This window comes from Poecilia reticulata, chromosome 2, assembly GCF_904066995.2.
Source record: "Poecilia reticulata chromosome 2, P_reticulata-male-v2, whole genome shotgun sequence".
NCBI lineage: Eukaryota > Metazoa > Chordata > Actinopteri > Cyprinodontiformes > Poeciliidae > Poecilia > Poecilia reticulata.
In genome coordinates this window covers 4,480,758-4,500,277 of record NC_088831.1, presented here as the reverse complement: position 1 = coordinate 4,500,277, position 19,520 = coordinate 4,480,758, and the positions used below count along the sequence as shown (strand labels likewise).

Sequence of the window (19,520 nt, the reverse complement as noted above, 5' to 3'; positions counted from 1 at the left end):
TATTAGTTGGTTTTATTTCAATGATCCCAGAAAATGCATCTGGACATCTGTTCAGTGGATTTTATTTCATAAATGTCATATTTTATCAGACATAAAGAAGAGTCATTGTTGGATTACTTTAAACTCTATATTTTAAGAGACAAGCACATTAGAAAAATACCAAAAATAATAATCTCTAATACAATCACAGATGTCAACAAAGCTGCAGCAAGAAGAAATTAACAGTTGCTCCTTTTTTTTTTTTTTTTTTTCAGCTGGTAATTTCTGATTTGTCCTCCGGCCTTGCCGGCTCAACCTCCATCGCCCTCAGATAACCTAAAGAAAACAGAAAACACAACATAATCTGTGATCTCACAGTGGATTTCACTGGAATTCTAACAGTTTTCCAGCGTCATCTGTCTTTCTCACCCTCGGTGTAGTCCGTCTCCGGCCTGGTGGCGATAAAGATCCACGCCAAGCCCACCAGCAGAGCCACCACCAGGTTGATGGTCACCCACGGGTGGAGGATCTGGTGCTCCGACCCCGCAGGCCTGCAGCAAGAACAGATGAAACCCGAGGAATGTAATCCTGGCCTTATGTTTTGCTTCGTAACGTCAGGATTATCTGCGTCGTCGCACCATATCGTTGTGTTGGAGGACGCATAGAGGTTGATCCGATCGCTGGTCATCTGCTGACTCAGAGAAAGAATCAACGCAGAGAAATACACTGAGTGGGGGAAAAAAAACAGTGTGGGATTAAAGTAAACAGAAACAACAGGGATCAATAATCTCTGAACGGATGTGGATTTACAGAACGAAGCCAGAGCCACTGGATCCAGAGTGATGAACTGCCGCAGAGCCACCGGACCTTTAGCCAGGTTCACCCTGACAACAGAAAGCCAAAAACAAAAAATAAATCATCAATTCTGAGGAGTAGGTTCATATTTTGGTGTACATCAGACAGATTGTTCCTGATCTGATCAAAACATGTGGTTCATGCTTGTACGATGGCGAATCAGGATCAGACAGAAGACAGGAGGAGTGAATTTCTGCTGAAAAAATTCCGAAATTTTGAGATTAATCTCAGAAATTTTCTAGCAAAAACAAAGACATTTATGAGTCAGAAAAGTCATAAGACATGTTGGAAAAAAAAAAATAAAACACAAAAATTTTGAGATTAATCTCAGAGATTTCCTAGAAAGAAAACATGGACATTTCAAAAGTCGAAAAGTTTTAACTTTCGAGAGAAATATTCAAAAGTTTTTCATTTGCAAAGTGCTGTTCTATTTTTCCTCTCTATTCTTTGCTCTTAAAAAAAAACAAAACAAAAAAAACATGTTTCGTGAGATATGACCGTAAAATGAAGTGGGTTTTTTTTCATATAAAAAAATAAGACAAAAAAAAAAGAAACTGAGAAGGTGTTGAAAAATTATTTCCAAATATTTCATTTTTTCTCCTCTAAAAAAGGAACATTGCTGTATTTTTCTGTATAATATATTATAATAAATACAGTCGGCACAGCAAGAAACCTCATATCTTCGGAATAAAAGCACTTTTATGATAAAGATATTTTCTTAAGTGACTCGTGACTTTTTGTAAAATGTAGGCTCTTATTTTGAAAGGGATTTCTCCTGGTTCACCTGTCGAAGGAGGCCACGGTGCAGATGGCCAGCAGTATGTAGAGCAGGGCCTGTGAGGGGTAGGCCAGGCCGTGATACTGCTCCAGCAGGTTGCGCAGAGCGGTGAGGTGTTGGCCGGCCAGCATGTAGACCACCACCACGTTCCACACGGCGTAGCCGGCCAGGAAGCCATGACAGAACAGACCAAACACCCTAACAAAAAAACAACAACATTGAGGAGGATACAGGAGAGGTGAAGGTTGAGTTCTCAGGTTCTCCCTCCCCTCACCTGAAGCCTTCATGCACTCGGACAGAAACGTCTCTGGTGGTCCAGAGCGGCGGCATGTGCTGCAGCTCGGCCACGCCGTCCATCTGTTCGCCCGTGGTCCTCCAGTCGGAACGCTCGGCGGCCTGGAACCGCTCTGCGCATCAACATAACCATAACAAAAAGAACACATTTTTGAAAAAACCTCAAAGTCAACCTCAAACCTTTCCACAGAGACATCTCTGATTTGACCTGTCAAGCGTTTTCTTGGTCAGAAGCTAAAGATTGTCGATTCATTTAGAAAAAAAACTATTGAATCTATTTCTTTCTCCACTTGCTGTCCTAGTGTACGACACGGGATCAGGTCAGGCTGAGGTTTTTTTTAATTAGGAGAATTAAAAATGTCACAACGATAACGACTTTTTTCTGTTTTTATTTTGACTTTTATCTCGTATTATTTCGCCTTAATGTGGTACAACTTTATTCTCGTAATAAAATGACAGTAATTTCACTTTCGTTCCTGAGCCTGGTCCTGCTATTTGTGAGCGCAGAGGAGAATAGAAGAACATTTTTAAAAAGAATCACTTTTTTGTTATTTTTGTACATAAATTCAGGCAGTAAAAAGTTAAAATAGGTGGAACACAGAAGCAGGCCTTCCTTTAGCATAAAAAAACAAGTTTATTGAATAAACTTCAGTTTAATCTCTATTGTAGATTTAATGGAGTATCTTAAGGTTTTAGTTATATATATATATATATATATATATATATATATATATATATATATATATATATATATATATATATATATAGTTTCTAAAACATAATTTAGTACTTATGATGTCATTAACTGACAGCTTTATTTGACTCTTCATATAACCTGTAAAGTTAAGTTGATTGTTTTCCTGTAGATATCGATCGGTGTAATGAACTCACTGGTTCTCTCTACAAACAGCTTCCCGACCGGCTGGCTCTGGCCCTGCGGCGCTGAGAACAGGGCCTGCTGGGGGATCGGCGAGCAGCTGTCGTTGATGATGTCGTCCTCTTCGACGCAAAACTCGTCGGGAAGCGGCGACTCTGCCACCTTCGACTTCCTGAACATGAGAAACACCTTTTTTTGTTGTTGTTGTCTTCTTAACTCTAATTTTGCTAAGTGTATTTGTTTTTCTCTTACTTTTTCTTTTTGGTTTTCTTCACCACTTCTTCCCCGTCGGTGGTCTGATCTCCGGTGTCTCCGTTGACCAGGTCGGCTTGGTTGTCTTCCAGATCTGAATTCGAGACGGATAAGCTTAAAACCGCCACCGTACTTTTGAAAAACATGAAAGAAAAGCGAAGTGGTTTCCACCTGTGGACATGGCTTTCTTCTTCTTCCGTTTCCTCTGCGTTGGACCATCTGTTGTGGCTTCGAGTGTCAGGTGATCTCCGACCTCAGACGCCCTCCGGCTGCCGAGCCCTCCCATCTCCATTTCCTGATCTGAGGAAACACAATTATTCAAACAAAGAACGCCGTTTCTCTTGTCTCCTCCTCATCTCCTTACCGTCCACGTCTCCTTCTCCATTTGCGTCTTTTCTTGGCTTCTTCTTTTTCCGTTTTGGGGCTGGAAAATCTGTCGACGTTTTTCATTTGAATTTAGAAACGGAAATAAATTGACATTGTGGCTTCTGAAAAAATTTGGACCCACCTGCTGTGTCTTGGCTTTTATGAAACAACAACAAAAAAAGAGTTTTATTATTATTCTCATTTTTACAAAGAAGTTGTTAAAGAGGAGAAGTTTTCCTACCTGGACATGGTGGGAAGGGCTCGCTGCCCTCGCTACGGAGACAAAAAAAGCAAGCATAAAAATAATTATCTCTAATTATTTAGTCATTTCTTATCAATGTAATATTACTCATAATCAAACCAAGAGAGGGTCCTAAAGAGATTTCAGATTTTTAAGGACTTTTACACATTTATCCAAGTCTTTAAGAAAAAAAAGATATCTCCACCACATTTATTGTCTACTTTAAAAAAAAATAATATAAAAAAAAAAATTAATGTGTTTTCATACACATGAACCTGCACAAAAGAATTGGAGGAGTTTTGCCAAATCCTCAGAATATTTCATAATGAATAGTTTACCTTTTAAAGAGTTTCACACGTTTTTCACAAACGTATCAGTTACTGTTTCTGTCAAATAGTACTTTTGAAACTAAAACCAAGCAAATCGACCAGGACATTAGTTCTACTTGTACCAGAACTTTGTCCTTTTTCCCCCCCAAACAAAGTATTTAAAACACAATAACTATGTTTTCTTAAAATAAAAAACCCTGATCCAAATAAGAAACTCTTACTAAACAGGGCAACCACATGATAAGTAGTTTGTTTAATCCCGGACGTTTACGTAACATCTGATCCGGTGAGGTTTTTATACTCGTATAGCTGAACTTCTTGGACGCAGCTAATCCTGAAACAAGCGGCTGAGATAACAAAAACCTTACCGTGGTTTTTCTGGCCATTTCGGTCAAGAATGCAACTCAGAGCGAAGCGAAGCCACACATGACATCCTGACAGATAAATCCTGAGCTAAATCTGCCAAGACGGAGGATTAGTTTGGGAGCAGAGGTCAAACGATTTAAACCTTTTACAAAAGACTTGGAGCATCATAAGAGTGGCTGTTTGTGAGGATGGAGAAGCGAGCTTTGGTGGGATTTGGTTTGTTTTTATTGACGGCACTGCAGCGCTTTGTTGTTTGGGAAAATAGCAACTTTTAAAGAGTTTTTGCAGGATTTATTCTTTTTTTTGTTTGTTTTGTTCTATGTCAATAAATACACATTCTTTAAAACTGAGTTCTCACTTTTTCGGATTTTATTCTGGTTGTGAACATGCAAATTGTGATGTGGTAAATAAATATCAAGCGTCAGACCTGCCACGATCCAATAAATAAATAATTACAAAAAATTTTTTTGTTTATGTGGTATTAGTAAAACAAATTAATTGTATTAAGAATTCAGTTTGTACAGAGATCTGTAATTATATGGATGTCAATAATTCATTAAATACAGAATTTTATATAAAAATCATCAATTAAAATGTTTTACATTTAGAAGTTGATCTAAATGATCACATAATAAATACATATTTATTTACTAAATTGCAAAAAAAAAAAAAAAACTTGATTGGTACACAATAAAAAAATGTAACCCAAGGATAAAATCAATTTGAAATAACTGAAATAACTTGTGAACTCTACCAGAACTCCAACATCCTGCCTTAATAGACACTGCCAGCACTTTTAAAAAGAAACGCAACAGAAGAACAAATTAAAAAGCAACTAAATTAAAATGGTCATATTACTAGTTAAATTGTATCTAAAGGTTCAATTATAAAATTATTACATTTAAAGTTTTATGGACTTTTGTCCTGCACAGTGGTACAGTTGGTAGAGCTGTTGCCTTGCAGCAAGAAGGTTCTGGGTTCGATTCCCGGCCCCGGTCTTTCTGCATGGAGTTTGCATGTTCTCTGTGCATGCGTGAGTTTTCGCCGGGTACTGCGGTTTCCTCCCAGTCCAAAACATGACTGTCAGGTTAATTGGCCTCTCTAAACGTGTGAGTTTCTTTCTACACTTTTACTTTACTTTCTACAGACAGTAATAATAATGGAACTCTAACAAATAAGTGAGTTCACTTACCTTAGGGAGAGGCGGCAGCTCCCTAAACCTTATATTCTGCACAGTAACAGAAAAAATACAAGAAGTTATAGATTTAAAAAAAAAAAAACAGCAATGAAAATGGATGGAGTATGTGCCTGGATACAAGGATGCATGGGTGGCTCCTTGTGCTATGATACAGAATAAAATGCAAAATGATACATTTTGCCAAATATATCATTTTATTCTGAATAAACTATCTTACAGACATTGAGATGTGAGAACATTTCGACAAAAGAACCGTTATTCATCTAGTATATAGATAAGTACTTACTTTACCATCTCCCCCGTCCATTCTCGGTCTTTTCACCTAAAACCCTTCAGCGAAATGAATTTCTGGTCACATTCTCATCAATGTAGCCAGACTTTTTCAACACCAAGACAGTTAAAAACCGAGTTATCGTTGTGTTGTTTACACTCACTGAGCTACCTTAACCGGATGTTACGAATGCTAGGAAGTAGTACGTATAATTTCAAAATAAAAGCAGACATTAAAAAAGTTCAAATAAGAAACGCAAAAGAGTTAATACATTTCTTCACCGATATACACTTTAATCAGTCACAAAAGTATTTACATATTTAACTTTTGCTCAGGTTGCAGTTATATAACATTTTATTTTGAAAATCTTTTATGTTGATTTATTAAATTACGAAGTCAAATTTCTAAGTCGCATTTGACATTTAAGGCATTTTTAACAACTTGTATGTATTTAGTTACTTGGCTGTGGTATAAAATGGCAGCCTGAAACATACCTAATACTGTCTTTTCAAAGTGACATTAACCCAGTTAATTATTCACCTATTTAAGATAATTTTTTTGTCATGAAACACACAAAAACGAGAGCAAACATAAAATTTTTATTTCTATACTGTAAACATTCAGAAAAAATTATTTCAACTTTGTGAGTACATATCTGATCTTAATCAGTTTTTTGTTTTTTTTTGTGTGAAAATGGAGCTGCATTCAAAGTACAAAACGGATTTATTTTAATCTAAACACCTTCCAATCCAGTACACAAAGCACATCTAAATAAACTGCTAAGTTGAGCAGAGTTTAAAAAAAAAGAAATTGTGACACAGTTTATGGGATTTCTTGGGGCTTTGTGTCCTCTGGGATTTAAAGACCAGAACAAGCTTTCCACACATATACATACAGATCAAAGGATTTACATATTTCCTGGCTCGCTTCCCCCCAAACATCCAGGCAAGGATTTTACATTTCAACATTTGTATCTTCCCGGCGAAGAGTGCTCTAATCCCTCTCTCTCTCATGATTCGGCCGTGGGTCGGATCCAGCAGGCGGGGACCCACTGTGGTTCATCCTGTGCCTTCCTGACGGCTGTCAGCAGCTGGACGCAGGAGTCCTGCAGCTCATCGTTGACGATCACCTGATCATAGAACTGCCAGTACTGGGCCTCGATCTTCCGGGCTGATTCCTCCATCTCGTGGAAGTCTTCATCCTTTTGAAAATCAAAGTCAGGTTGGATTTCAGCCTTTGGGGATTTTTGTGGGTCAATGACCAACAATGTCCATAAAAATTTTAAAAAAATGTGATAATCAAATCTTTAGCTTATATTTTTGTCTGACCTATTTAATCACTGTGTTGTTCAACTTTTAAGTTCAGCATACACTGAGTTTGTAATAGCCACATAGGAAAATAGATAGTTTTTGAGTAATATAGAGAATACATTAGAATAACTTTTTTTAGATAAAAAATAATAATTTAGGATCTCAAAAAATTGGAAAAAGTTTGAATTGTATTATATAAATGAATCCAAGGTGGAAAACAAAATAAGTGGCTCCAGTACAATTCCTTGGGGTTCACCTCATGATAATCTGAGCGCTAAACCACTAAACACACAACAGCAGAAATAACTCTTGGTAGTCATTTTCCGTCATCGTGTTTGACAATCTGTGTGCTGACGCTGATTTTTGATGTTGGTCAAACATCTCTACTTTGGTCTCATCTTTCAAAACTCTTCATTTCGAATCAATTTTGAAGTTGACCCTGTAAGACCTCATGCTGGTTCACCAGTGACATCATCTTACACCTACTACTGAACTTACTACTGTCTGTAACTAAGAAAAACTAGATGTAAACATTAAAACCCAGCCATCAGAGAGCATACTTTGAATGGACGGTTGACATAGTAGTTGGTGGTGATGTATGACTCCTGTCTCGTCTCCCTGAGGCGGTCTAGAGCCGGGGGCTTCACGTAGACAACGTACGCTCTCAGCTCATGAGTCCTCACTGCCTGAACAACCTAAAGAATAAGGCAAAGTGCTTTCGTTTTACTCTGCATCATCAGCTCTGCCCCTAAAGCGGGCGCGTGGCGAGACTTTCGAGGCTTACGTTTGGCTCTATGTCGACGATGCAGATCTTTCCGCTGTTTAAGACGTCTTTCACAGCATCAATGCTAGTTCCGTAAAGGTTACCTTTGTACTCACCAAACTCCAGAAACCTATCAAAAAAATAACAGCGTTACATTACAACATCACAATTTATTTGAAGGCGAAAAGCATGTGACAGATAGCAGCTTTACCGATTATTGTAGACCATATGATCAAAAATCTCTCGGCTGGTGAAGTAATATTCTCTCCCGGATTCCTCGTACCCTCTTGGACTTCTTGTCGTGTCTAGTGAAAGAGGAAAAACTAAATATATGACTTCTACTGGCTAAAACAACAATGATTCATAATATTTTTGTGATTCTGAAGGCTTTACACGTACGAGGTATAGCTCCCTGGAAGACGTTTGGGTTCATCTCGATAAGGCGCCGTCGGAGTTCATTCACACCAACACCAGACGAACCTGAGGAACAAGAACAAGACAAAGTCTTTTTTCATCCAGACCCGTGATATTCTGAACTCAAACTGCATACTTCTCCAGATTGTACAGAAGTCAAACCAAAGTTTTATTTCTGTACCTATAAGGGCAATGACGCGATGCGTGTCCTCTGGGTGGCGCTGGTAGCGGACCACCTCCTCGTAAGGGTCATTTAGTACGCTGCTGCAGCTGCTGGGACAGCGGATGTGGGAGGAAGGCTGAATTGTGCTCTGGGAACGCCGGCGACACAGACGGATGCTGCGCCTGAACCCCGCTGATGGTCAGACACAAAGGATGTCAGAGGCTTACCCTTACAGATGCTTTTTGTACCTTTACCGAAGGGGCAGTGAACATGTATTTTACGCGCTGTTGAAGTTCATGTGTTAATTATACGTGGCACTTTCATGTGTTTTTGTCGTGTAAGCATCACATCAGAGCAGGGGGCGTCACTAAGGTTCAAGGAGCGCAGATGCCAAGATGTACCAAACAGCAACAAAAACAGAAGAAGTTAACCAATGCTGTAAGACGTTAACCAATATAATAAAAGACTTTCCTAACAAATCTTAAGATAATTATAATTTTCTGCAGGTCTGCATACAAAATTTGTAAAATTTATAAAACTTACGTTGCCTCCTAAGGACATTTCATATTTGTATCACCTTCCGAGCAACTCCAGCCGTGTTTCACACCAGTTATGTGATTATTTATTCAAACTCATATTCTGGTCATATTATGTTGAATTTGTTGTCAATTTTTTTGGAAAACAACAACAACAAAACATCCCCACCAAATTATTTACAGGGCTTGAGAACATTTTTAGGGGGGCTGTAAGTTTGGGTTAGACCCGAGGAACATGTTGAAATGCAGTCGTCATCTCAATATTATTCAACACCACAATTATAAATGACTGCACAAACTCACTCTTATATCTGCACTACAATTAATTCATTTTCTGAAAAAAACCCGCAAAAAAAACACCATATGCAAGTTATCTGATGGGGTTTTTACACCCAATAAATACACTCACTGACTCTTGATTTCCCTCATGGAAATTCATACAAATTATGTGAAAAGCACATTTAAATATTAAATGTGCACTCTAATAAACAATTGCTTTGAGGTCAGTAGTTACCCAAGTAAACTCCTTCAATGTTGCTGCTGAAGTCATCCTCCTCTGATGGGGAGAAAAAGAGCAGAGAAGGAAAATTTAGCAAACTTATTAAGTGAAAACCTAATGGATGGAGAAATTATGACTGTAAAAACATGATACATCCACAGAGGCTGAAATCTATTAAACTTTCCTTTTCTCAAATTAATTCAAAGATTCAGAAAAACCACCAGTTTCCTCACCTTCTCTGAGCTCCTCTGACGTTTTGCGCATCAGGAATCACAAAGATTTGGAAAAGAAAAAAAAAAGTTTTCCGTGAAGCGCAAGAAAACGGATCGAGTCGTCGACTTCAGGCTCCAAAACAAATGTATCAAAGACTTACCTACCAGATTCAAATGCCTCCTCATCTGTTTTGACCCCAAAACACACAGAGAATTAAATGAAAAAGAAGCAACAAAAAAACAATAATGTGATGGTTCATCTTAACTAAATCTTACCTGCTTCAACACATCTCTCATCAATGGCCATCAAATCCTCCTCTGTGAAGAAAAAAAAAGATGTAGAAGGATTTTTGAAAAAAACAAAAAGAAAAACAATTCAGCAGAAATCTGAACATAACTTCTGTTTACCTTCGTCTACGGTGCTCACTGCAGTAAACAAGGAGTGAAACAGATAAAACCAATCTGTGAGTTTATATGGACGATTGTATGGATGGCAACAGCAAGAGCAGGTCACTCACAGATTTGCATGCAGACGTGTGGTTGGTACGGCTGGGACCACCAGAACTCCCTCTGCTTCCTGCAACAGGAGCACAGTTCAGGGGAAAATTCTTTATATTTCCAAGATGCAAATGTAATCAGTTTACTAAAGAAAAAAAAAAAGTCTTGCACATATAAAGCACAACATTCCAGATGAGAAACAGTTCCAACGATGCTAAAGGTGTACAAGCTAACGGATCGTACAGGGTACTTCATTTCTAAGACTGCATTTAACTGACAGATTTTTGGTAAAGTACCCCAAAGAATAATACCAGGATCACTTTTTTTTAACCTGAAAAGTTTAGATATTGTGCACCTTGAAATTGGGAATCTGTCTCTTTAAGAAAATGAGTGCAATCCCACTAGGACTGAGCATGTTTCCCTCCCTCCTAGGACTGTGGGAGAGTTTTACAGGAAAATCAGATCTCCCAAAGAGCTGAGGATGAAAATACACCTTATTCAAAGTAGAACATCCCTCACCTCCACACTGATCTAGGTTTAACCGTAGCCTAAAACACCTTCATGCAGAAGATGCAGAAGAGTTGTGTTGGGTAAAACTAATCATTGTTATTTTATTTGAGTGTTTTATCTAAATGTGTTCAGTTATCTAACTGGCTCTGACCAGTTATTCTTTAAGGTTCTTTCGTTATCTATAATGTAATGTCCTACTTAAGGGGTCCATCTGTTCTGTTATCTCAGCATTGTTCTACTGAAGAAGGTCATCATAATAAAAGCCAATTCCCAAGCAGAGTTGAGCAGAGCTCACCAATCTTTGATCCCGAGCGGGTTAGAGGTTGTGGATCTCTCCCTTCGCAAAGGAAGGTATAAAAACCTCAATGGTCTTATGTCTGGTTCTTTACAAGTCTTGAGTTAATTCTAAAAACCCCAACAAGTTGGGTTCAGACTCACCGTTTGAGCAGGCTAGTGGAAGGGATGAGTCCGGCACAGGCCGAGCTGCCGGGCAGCTTCTTGGCTTGCCACCAGAGGGCGTCGGTCTGGTCCACGATCTCTAAGATGTCGCCTTTCTTGAAGCTCATCCCGGCGTCGGCGCAGGGGATGGTTGGGTCCTGCTGAGGGCTGTAGTCGGTCATGGCCCGGACATAGAGCTGAGCAACGATTTACACTCGGTTTTTTTAGGCAGTTTTATGTCTAAACAAAGAAATGACAGAAGTGTGGTGGAAGACTCACCATGGTCTGGTTGTGGATCGGCCTCTCTGTGATGGGAATGACCTTAAACATGATGGTGCCATGTGACCGAGCTTGCTGATTGGATGTAATTAAACAAACAATAACTTTATTATACCCTCTTTATCCAGTTAAGACTGCAACATCTTGCAGTTAAGCATGAAGGCCATTAGACGACGGAAATAACCGATTTAATTTCTACTCTTAATCAACCCACCACGACTTGGATGACTTGCTCAGGCTCCATTCCGTCCACAGGAAACCCGTTCACCTCTATAATCCTGTCTCCTGCATGAAGCAGGCCTGCATACAGAGAAACAAATTCAAACTAAACTTGAGGATTTGGTTGAAAGTTTTTTTTGTTTGTTTTTTTTTTAAGTTATTTGGTTACTTTTTCTTAAATTATAACCAAAACGCAAGAGTTTAGTAAACTGGTTTGCAGTTTCTTTGCAAAAATAAATGCGATGCTCATCTGCATAACATAAAAGCCGGTTTATTTACTAAAATAAATAACCTTTGAGGAGCAATTCAAGGGGCAAATGTTTAAGAAAAAAAAAAGGTTTCAGAGACTCAGACTCTTTTGGAATAGTTAAAGTATTTGTTGAGTCATTGCAGGATGGAGTCAGAGATGAATAGACAGATCTTTGGACGGCAGTATGCCATTTTCTTTATAACTCCACGGTGTTTATGTTGTCATTTTGCCCTCACTCCACTGTTCACCATAAAGTGCCTCACCACTTCGATCAGCCAGCCCTCCGTGAATAACACGAGCCACGAAAATCTCTCCTGTGATGTCATTTCTCTTTATAGTCGCTCCCTGAAACAGAAAAACAGAACACATTGTTAAGCGTGGAGGTTGAACAAACGACGTGACTGGGATGCTGATGAGGTCTGCTGAAGGTCATGAAGGGACAGAAAGAAGTGGATGAATTTGTAAAGACAAGAATGAAACAAGGGCACAAAAGGAGAGGAAATTCTTTCAATATTCGAATGAAGCGCAGAAAAATGATTGGAGGCATAGTGATCCAAAAGAAGACGCTCACTGTTTGGAACCCCTTCATCGTCACTCAGGTGGGTTTCTTCCTCTTCTTCTTCTTCCTTTTCTGGCTGGTGTGATATCCCTTCACATTGTTGGCCGTCTTCATCAGTTCTAGTTCACCGTTTGTAAGTAAACCTCTGGACACATCCGGATCGCCGGGGCTATGTTTTCTTGTTTTGACGGTGGTGAGCAGGGGTCCTTGATAATTTGCGGCGATAGGAGAGGGGCCAGTTGAGGTGGAGGGAGCATCCAGAGAGCTGGCGCTGGACGAGGAGGAACATCTGGACTGCTCTGGGTGTGAAATCTTTATATCGGTCCCAGTGTTCGTGAGGAGTGTTTGTAGCCGGTTCACCACCTGAGTGAGGAGGACCAAAGACTGAACCGTCTCGGTCATGCGATCCGTTGCAGCTACCATCCTCTCTCCCAGGACTCTGATGTCTTTACTGCTGCTTTCCATTGAGCTAGCTGCTTGTTGTACGGTCGTCCTCAACTTGTCCAGGCTCTCCTGATTGGACGTCTCCACGGGTGACTCCTCCAGCACCCGGCGAGGCTGCATGGGGCTCGGGGGAGCTGTGCGGACGCAAGGGCTTTGGGCACGAAGCTTCTGAGGCAAGTCTGGATGAAGGTACGTGCCTTTGTTGACGTAGCATGGTACGCCAAGACAGGGAGGATATGGAGCACAGGTGAACGGTCCCGACTCTTTAGCAGGGAGATCCCCAGAGAAAACAGACAAAATATTAATCCGTAAGGTAATGAATAGATGGATGGATGATGGATGAATGAAGGCAGAGCAATGACGAGTTTTCAAGGCGTCGTTTCTGAAAGCGTCTTTTCTTACCAAACTCAACGGGGTTGTAGACGGACGGCGCCGACTGGTTCAACTTTTGCTCCAGATTGGTGTAACAGACGCTGCAGTGAATCGTCTGCTTGTGATAGCTCACTTCATGTCGAGGCGTGCAGGTGAGCAGGTGCTGACGGACCGCCGTCGGGCGGCACGGCAACTCAGCCGGGCGGCAGCAGGTCCGCTGGACCTCGCAACACGAGAAATGCCGCAGGTATTGCGGAGCGGGGCTTTGCACTCCAAATGTCTCGTCGCTGTGAACGCTCCAGGCGCTTCCTGTCCCTGATCGACACTTTCTTCTTGTACAAGCATGGGAGGAACCACTCAGCCCGCAAAGCTGTGACACAACACAGTCACTGAAAATATGCCGGGTTTTTCTTGTTTTTCTAGTTTTGTATTTTCCCAATAAACAAAACTTGTTTTCCCCTCATAGGAATTTAGTTAAGATTACTTAGGAAGCTAATCAAGGACTTCATTAAATCTTTAAACCAACAAAATCTTTCATACAATCTTTTCATACCATCGAAATGCAATATAATGCTGAACATTTGATTTAAATTTGGACTGACTAAAGGTACAGATCTCCAAAACATAATAAATATACATAATAAAATATTTTTACTAAGCCTTTGTATTAGTTTAGTATATTTATCATAATAGAGTCAGGTTAAAAACTACAGAATAGTCCAAATAAATGCTAATCTTATGTTTTAAAGTAGTCTTAATTCAACTGATTGGATTTTAAAGGAATCTGAAACAGAAAACCTTTCAGAGCAGTCACTTTCCAATGAGCAGCTCACCAGAGGCTGCTTGTTCTTGACGAGGCAGACGATTCGGGTGGCCTCCTCTTCGTCTGGCAGCTCATCCGGCATCGGCGGCAACACAGGCTTGTAGTCCTTCTGGGCCACGGTGTCGTGAGCCGAGAGAAGAGCCTGAACGACAAAAAAAAAAAAATTTTAAAAGTAAAGAAAGAAATTTTAAAAATCCTAAACATTTTCAAGATTTTATCACGGAAAAGTATCGCCATCAATATCTGGAATTCTCAAAGTCTGGCCCAATAATTCCAGACTTTTAAAGGCTTTTAAATTGTTATTAAAATTTTATACTAACTTAAATTATGAAAGAAGCATATTTAGTAAAGTAGTTGCTTTCCAATCAATAGCTGAAGCAACTTAAATATTTGTCAGCTGATATTTGTTGATTATCATTCAAGTCTAGCACTTTTCCACCCAGGCCACCAGACTTCAACGTTGTTTCGATACACAGTGAACTTCATAGATCAGATTTTCAAGTCAAAACTTACTAAATATATCATTTTTTATGAGCTACTAGTGGAGGAAAATGGACATTTCACTGTAAGCATATAATATAGCAGTCTGCTGAAGGCGTTTTTTTCTAAAGGAAAAAAGTTGTTAAAAAAAGAAGCAACCAAATTAAATTTGAGAGCTATTGAGCTCTCAATTTTTTTATTTATTTAAATAATGTGGCTAAAAACTACAGGGACTGTTGAAAACATCTGTTATCTTTTTTTTGATGTCATTTTTAAATGTCCACATCCTAAAAACAAATTTGAAGAAAGCAGCAAGCAGCTGGTTTCTCACCTGCATGTGCGGTTGTCGGAGGAGACGGTACAACTCTTTGGCTTCTTCAGAGCAGTATGGGAGCGATCTGATGTCTATCAACAACTACACCCAAACAGAATATATATTCAACATGAGAAAAATACACACCAACTAACCACCACTAAAATGACTGCATAACAAACCTGAAGTGAGAGTCCTGAAGCAAAATCCAGAGCTGGAGCCGGGCAGTCTGTCAGATACCTTTGAAGACATTCGTACACCTGGCAATAGCATAAAAATAGCATAAAAGATAGCAAGAAAACTTTTGCTAATTGAAAAGGTAAACACAGAAATGTCTGTTTTCCAACCTTAAGCAGCGATTGGAGCCAGGACGCGGTCAAGAGGGCGTGGAGGACCTCTGCTCCGTCAACGTCCTGACCAACACAGCGTCTCACTTCCTCAATCACGTCCGACAGGATCTGCCGCAGGCCTGCAGCGGAGAAACCATCACATCAGACCGTAAAGCCGCACAACAGATTAAACCTGCAGGCCAGGACTCTGCTTCACCTTGCTCTCCGAGCTCAAAGGGCGGAGTTACAACTTGAGCCTCCACCGCCTGCCTCATGATCCCTGGACCCCCGACCACCTGTTAGCTGATCACCAGGACAGTAAACCTGGGGATTAGAGAGGGTAAGTCAGAGAGCTTCTTTGATCCGTGTTATTTAACTTTTATGATACAGTGGGGAGAACAAGTATTTGATACACTGTTGATTTTTCAGGTTTTCCCACTTGCAAAGCTTGTAGATGACTGTAATTTTTATCATAGGTACTCTTCAACTGTGAGTGATGGAATCTAAAACAAAAATCCAGAAAAATACATTGTATGATTTTGAAATAATTAATTTCCATTTTATTGTGTGAAATAAGTATTTGATACACCAGAAAAAAGAAACTTAATATTTGGTACAGAAACCTTTGTTTGCAATTAGAGATCAGACATTTCCTGTAGTTCTTGACCAAGTTTGCACGCACTGCAGCAGGGATTTTGGCCCACTCCTCCATACAGATCTCCTCCAGAGCCTTCAGGTTTCAGGGCTGTCGCTGGGCCACACGGACTTTAAGCTCCCTCCAAAGATTTTCTATTGGATTCAGGTCTGGAGACTGGCTAGGCCACTCCAGGACCTTGAGATGTTTCCTACAGGGCCACTCTTTAGTTGCCCTGGCTGTGCATTTTGGGTCGTTATCATGCTGGAAGACCCAGCCACAACCCATCTTCAGTGCTCCTCTTACTGAGGGAAGGAGGTTGTTGGCCAAAATCTCACGATACATGGCCCCATCCATCCTTCCCACAATATGGTGCAGTCGTCCTGTCCCCTTTGCAGAAAAGCATCCCCAAAGAATGATGCTTTCACCGCCATGCTTCACGGTTAGGATGGTGTTCTTGGGGTTGTACTCATCATTCTTCTTCCTCCAAACATGACGAGTGGAGTTAAAACCAAAAAGTTCCATTTTTGTCTCATCAGACCACATGACCTTCTCCCATTCCTCCTCTGGACCATTCAGATGGTCATTTGCAAACATCAGACGGGCTTTGACATGCGTTGGCTTGAGGAAGGGCACCTTGCGTGCACTGCAGGATTTTAATCCTCGACGGCGTAGAGTGTTACCGATTGTTTTCTTTGAGACTGTGGTCCCAGCTCTATTCAGGTCATTGACCAGGTCCTGCCGTGTAGTTCTGGGCTCATTCCTCACCTTCCTCAAGATCAATGATGCTCCACGAGGTGAGATCTTGCATGGCGCCCCAGACCGAGGGAGATTTTCCGTTATTTTGTATTTCTTCCATTTTCTAATAATTGCACCAACTGTTGTTGCCTTCTCACCAAGCTGCTTGCCTATTGTCCTGTAGCCCATCCCAGCCTTGTGCAGGTCTACAATTTTATCCCTGATGTCCTTACACAGCTCTCTGGTCTTGGGCATTGTGGAGATGCTGGAGTCTGATTGATTGTGTGGACAGGCGTCTTTTATACAGGTAACGAGTTCAAACAGGTGCAGTTAATACAGGTAATGAGTGGAGAACAGGAGGGCTTCTTAAAGAAGAACTAACATGTCTGTGAGAGCCAAAATTCTTACTGGTTGATAGATGATCAAATACTTACTTCACACAATAAAATGGAAATTATTTAAAAATCATACATTGTATTTTTCTGGATTTTTGTTTTAGATTCCATCACTCACAGTTGAAGAGTACCCATGATAAAAATTACAGTCATCTACAAGCTTTGCAAGTGGGAAAACCTGAAAAATCAACAGTGTATCAAATACTTGTTCTCCCCACTGTATATGGTCAGCATCTTTTTTTTTTAAATCATAAAATGTTTAGACATAATGTGTGTTAAGCTATTCCTTTAAAGAAATGGATATGGGACATGACATCGCATTACAGTGCACTGTGAAAATTGTCCCATTTACAGTTTATAATGTGTTGTAGAGACAGTGACTGCGGCGGCAGCGTGTCGGTTGGTCTGTGTTACCCAGAAAGCAGTTGGGCACAATATCACAACACCAACACCGTGAGTGAAACAATGACTGGGGAAGCCTACTATATAAAGTACTCAGGGAACACTTCTTTACAAATGTGGATGTGTAATACTAGAGTACGGCAACCCAAACTGTAGTGTCTATTTTATGCGCCTTATATATGAAAAAAGTTTTAAAATAGGCCATTCATTGAAGGTGCGCCTTATAGTGCGGAAAATACGGTAATATGATTTTGGTCAATCATTATTTAGACATGTCTTTTGAACACTTTTTTAAGGCTTTTTTTCAAAAACTGTTAGCCCAGATACAAGCCTAACTACCTATAACTGAGAAATACAGATCATAATTCTTGATTCTATATTGTGTTGCAGCTAAGCTAAAGCTCACTGAATCTGCCTGGGAATCCAGAATAAAACACAACCTTAATGGGGAAATTTTGGGGTCCAGAATAATTATGGCATAAATCTGAAGGCCATATAGACCCTGTAACTTATTATATAAAGAAAACATGTACTCAGTGAATGCAAGGGACTTTGGTCATGTGGAGACACAGACATATAAAGTTGAGTGTCATCGGGGCAGAGACGTTGTCATACTTGACAAAGTGGCCCAAAGGCAGAGCCTTGAGGGACTCCACATGATTGCAGCTTGAAAATCAATTAAAAACCAAACAGAGGTTTGCAACAAATATCAAACTTGGCATAATTTGCTAGAGATGAACATTATAACTTATAACGAACCCTAAGCAGTCACCAGTTTGGAAATAGTATTTTAAAATCTAAGCAAACAAACAAAAAAAAAAGTCAACGTGGACGACTCGTATAAGATATTACTCCTTAATACCACAGTTTATTAATGTGGCTTCAAAATGGCACCACAGTCCCCTCCACTGGTGGCCCTGATAGCATCACTACCATATAAAGTGCATTTTAGGCTGACAGTACAATACAGAATTAAGTTAATTTTACAAGGTGGCAGATTTAGAATATTTCAAAAAACCTGTAAGTTTGTCTACTTTAAAAAGGGGACCAATCCATGGTGTGGGCCAGCAGTGGGATGAAGCAGGAACAAGCAGTCCCAGCTCTGCCAGTATGAATAAGGTCAAATGTTAATGGCACGCTTTATTACATCAGTGATGTGGAAACGGATGATAATCTCTGACTGATGAACAAAATACCAGAGTTCATCAGAAATCACGAGAAAGCAAACCAGATTTGCACAATAGGCAGCCACAACTCCAAGGAAGAATCAACTTTAGGAAGATGTTACTGCTTCAACAGGTCTGACTGTCCTGAACACTGTAGCTCACATAGGATGAGGATCTGTCAGTAAAGTGTTGTGAAGTAGGTGGAGCTAGTAAAGGGCTAACTAGTACTGCACTGCGGCCTTCATCCGACTCTTCCTTCAACTAACCAACATCCCGTCTTACCTTACACCTGAGGTATCCGAGTCCTCTTCCACCCCGTCCTCCAATCAAAGAGGAAGCTATAAGTCAGTTCGTTGAGAAAATATATTCCCGAGAGAGGAGTCTTGCGCTTTCATCGAGCAACAGTGGGGAACGAGAGAGAGAGAGAGAGAGAGAGAGGGCTGTAATCTCTCTCGATCCCACTTAATCCTGAGCAAGTGAGCTGTCTGCCTCTGGCCCCCGGGGGGCCGGTTCCTCCCTCACCGGCTGGCTAGTTGCTGCTGAGCTGCCAAATCTTCTTAACCATTTCAGCTGTTAGTGGGTAGCCAGGAGAAACTGTGGGAAAAGGAAGCAAATGTGTCGTCCTTAAAGGATAAAGAGCAAGACTGGATACGACATCAGAGGAGTAATTACCGAAAAGAAAAATCTGCTAATACACTTCAGCAGTTGGAGCCAATTTGGTCCCTGCTTAAGTTCTCGAAGTAAAAACAAATTTTGCCTAAAATGTAGCTTAACCTTTTTTTGTGCTCATTAAGTCCAACTTGTCAGTATCTATACGGTAACTTACACAGGAACAGGCTAGTTAGGATAGGTTTTTTTTATGAAGCTCCTTTTTTTTATTATTTCAGGTTATTTTAGCTTATATAATTTAATTGTTGGAAAAAAAAAACCCTGAAGATTTTAGTGTGGAGATTTCTTTTTTTTTCAAA

The 19,520-nt window shown here is 40.1% G+C and overlaps 2 protein-coding genes across 5 annotated transcripts; both read right to left on the bottom strand.

Moving 5' to 3' along the window:
• Nucleotides 1–46: 46 nt before the first annotated feature.
• Nucleotides 47–6,007, bottom strand: tmem237b (transmembrane protein 237b). Of its 4 annotated transcripts, none has more exons than XM_008424548.3 (14): nt 5,822–6,006; nt 5,530–5,565; nt 3,643–3,674; nt 3,544–3,557; nt 3,400–3,468; nt 3,207–3,335; nt 3,036–3,129; nt 2,798–2,955; nt 1,887–2,019; nt 1,619–1,810; nt 790–863; nt 618–705; nt 409–530; nt 47–315 (listed from the first exon to the last, which is right to left on the bottom strand). In XM_008424548.3, exons 1-14 carry the CDS (start codon nt 5,840–5,842, stop codon nt 251–253), a joined length of 1,227 nt encoding a protein of 408 aa, XP_008422770.1. In that variant the 5' UTR covers nt 5,843–6,006; the 3' UTR covers nt 47–250. The 4 variants fall into 4 exon arrangements, with proteins under 4 accessions (XP_008422770.1, XP_008422783.1, XP_008422751.1 ...); XM_008424561.3 differs by having other exon boundaries at nt 618–670; XM_008424529.3 differs by having other exon boundaries at nt 618–863; nt 5,822–6,007.
• Nucleotides 6,008–6,386: 379 nt separating this feature from the next.
• mpp4b (MAGUK p55 scaffold protein 4b) lies at nt 6,387–19,488 on the bottom strand. Its single transcript, XM_008424518.3, has 22 exons — nt 18,835–19,488; nt 15,435–15,541; nt 15,236–15,357; nt 15,071–15,148; nt 14,907–14,990; nt 14,106–14,237; nt 12,161–12,242; nt 11,643–11,728; nt 11,429–11,503; nt 11,150–11,346; nt 10,222–10,280; nt 10,112–10,129; nt 9,980–10,021; nt 9,869–9,889; nt 9,725–9,739; nt 9,507–9,548; nt 8,475–8,648; nt 8,279–8,359; nt 8,091–8,184; nt 7,901–8,009; nt 7,677–7,811; nt 6,387–7,007 (listed from the first exon to the last, which is right to left on the bottom strand). The coding sequence occupies exons 2-22, from the start codon at nt 15,490–15,492 to the stop codon at nt 6,816–6,818; spliced, it is 1,896 nt and encodes a 631-aa protein (XP_008422740.2). The 5' UTR covers nt 15,493–15,541; nt 18,835–19,488; the 3' UTR covers nt 6,387–6,815.
• Between the last annotated feature and the right edge of the window lie 32 nt (nt 19,489–19,520).

Coding starts and splice junctions, on each gene's coding strand:
- mpp4b (XM_008424518.3), bottom strand. CDS start 15,492: ATGAGGCAGGCGGTGGAGGCTCAAGTTGTAACTCCGCCCTTTGAGCTC. Junction 14,991..15,070: donor CTTCAGGACTCTCACTTCAG/GTTTGTTATGCA, acceptor GTTTGGGTGTAG/TTGTTGATAGACATCAGATC. Junction 7,812..7,900: donor TCGTCGACATAGAGCCAAAC/GTAAGCCTCGAA, acceptor CTTATTCTTTAG/GTTGTTCAGGCAGTGAGGAC.
- tmem237b (XM_008424529.3), bottom strand. CDS start 5,842: ATGGACGGGGGAGATGGTAAA. Junction 3,675..5,529: donor AGCTGCCGCCTCTCCCTAAG/GTAAGTGAACTC, acceptor TTGTCTCCGTAG/CGAGGGCAGCGAGCCCTTCC. Junction 3,130..3,206: donor GAAGAAAGCCATGTCCACAG/GTGGAAACCACT, acceptor TCTCGAATTCAG/ATCTGGAAGACAACCAAGCC.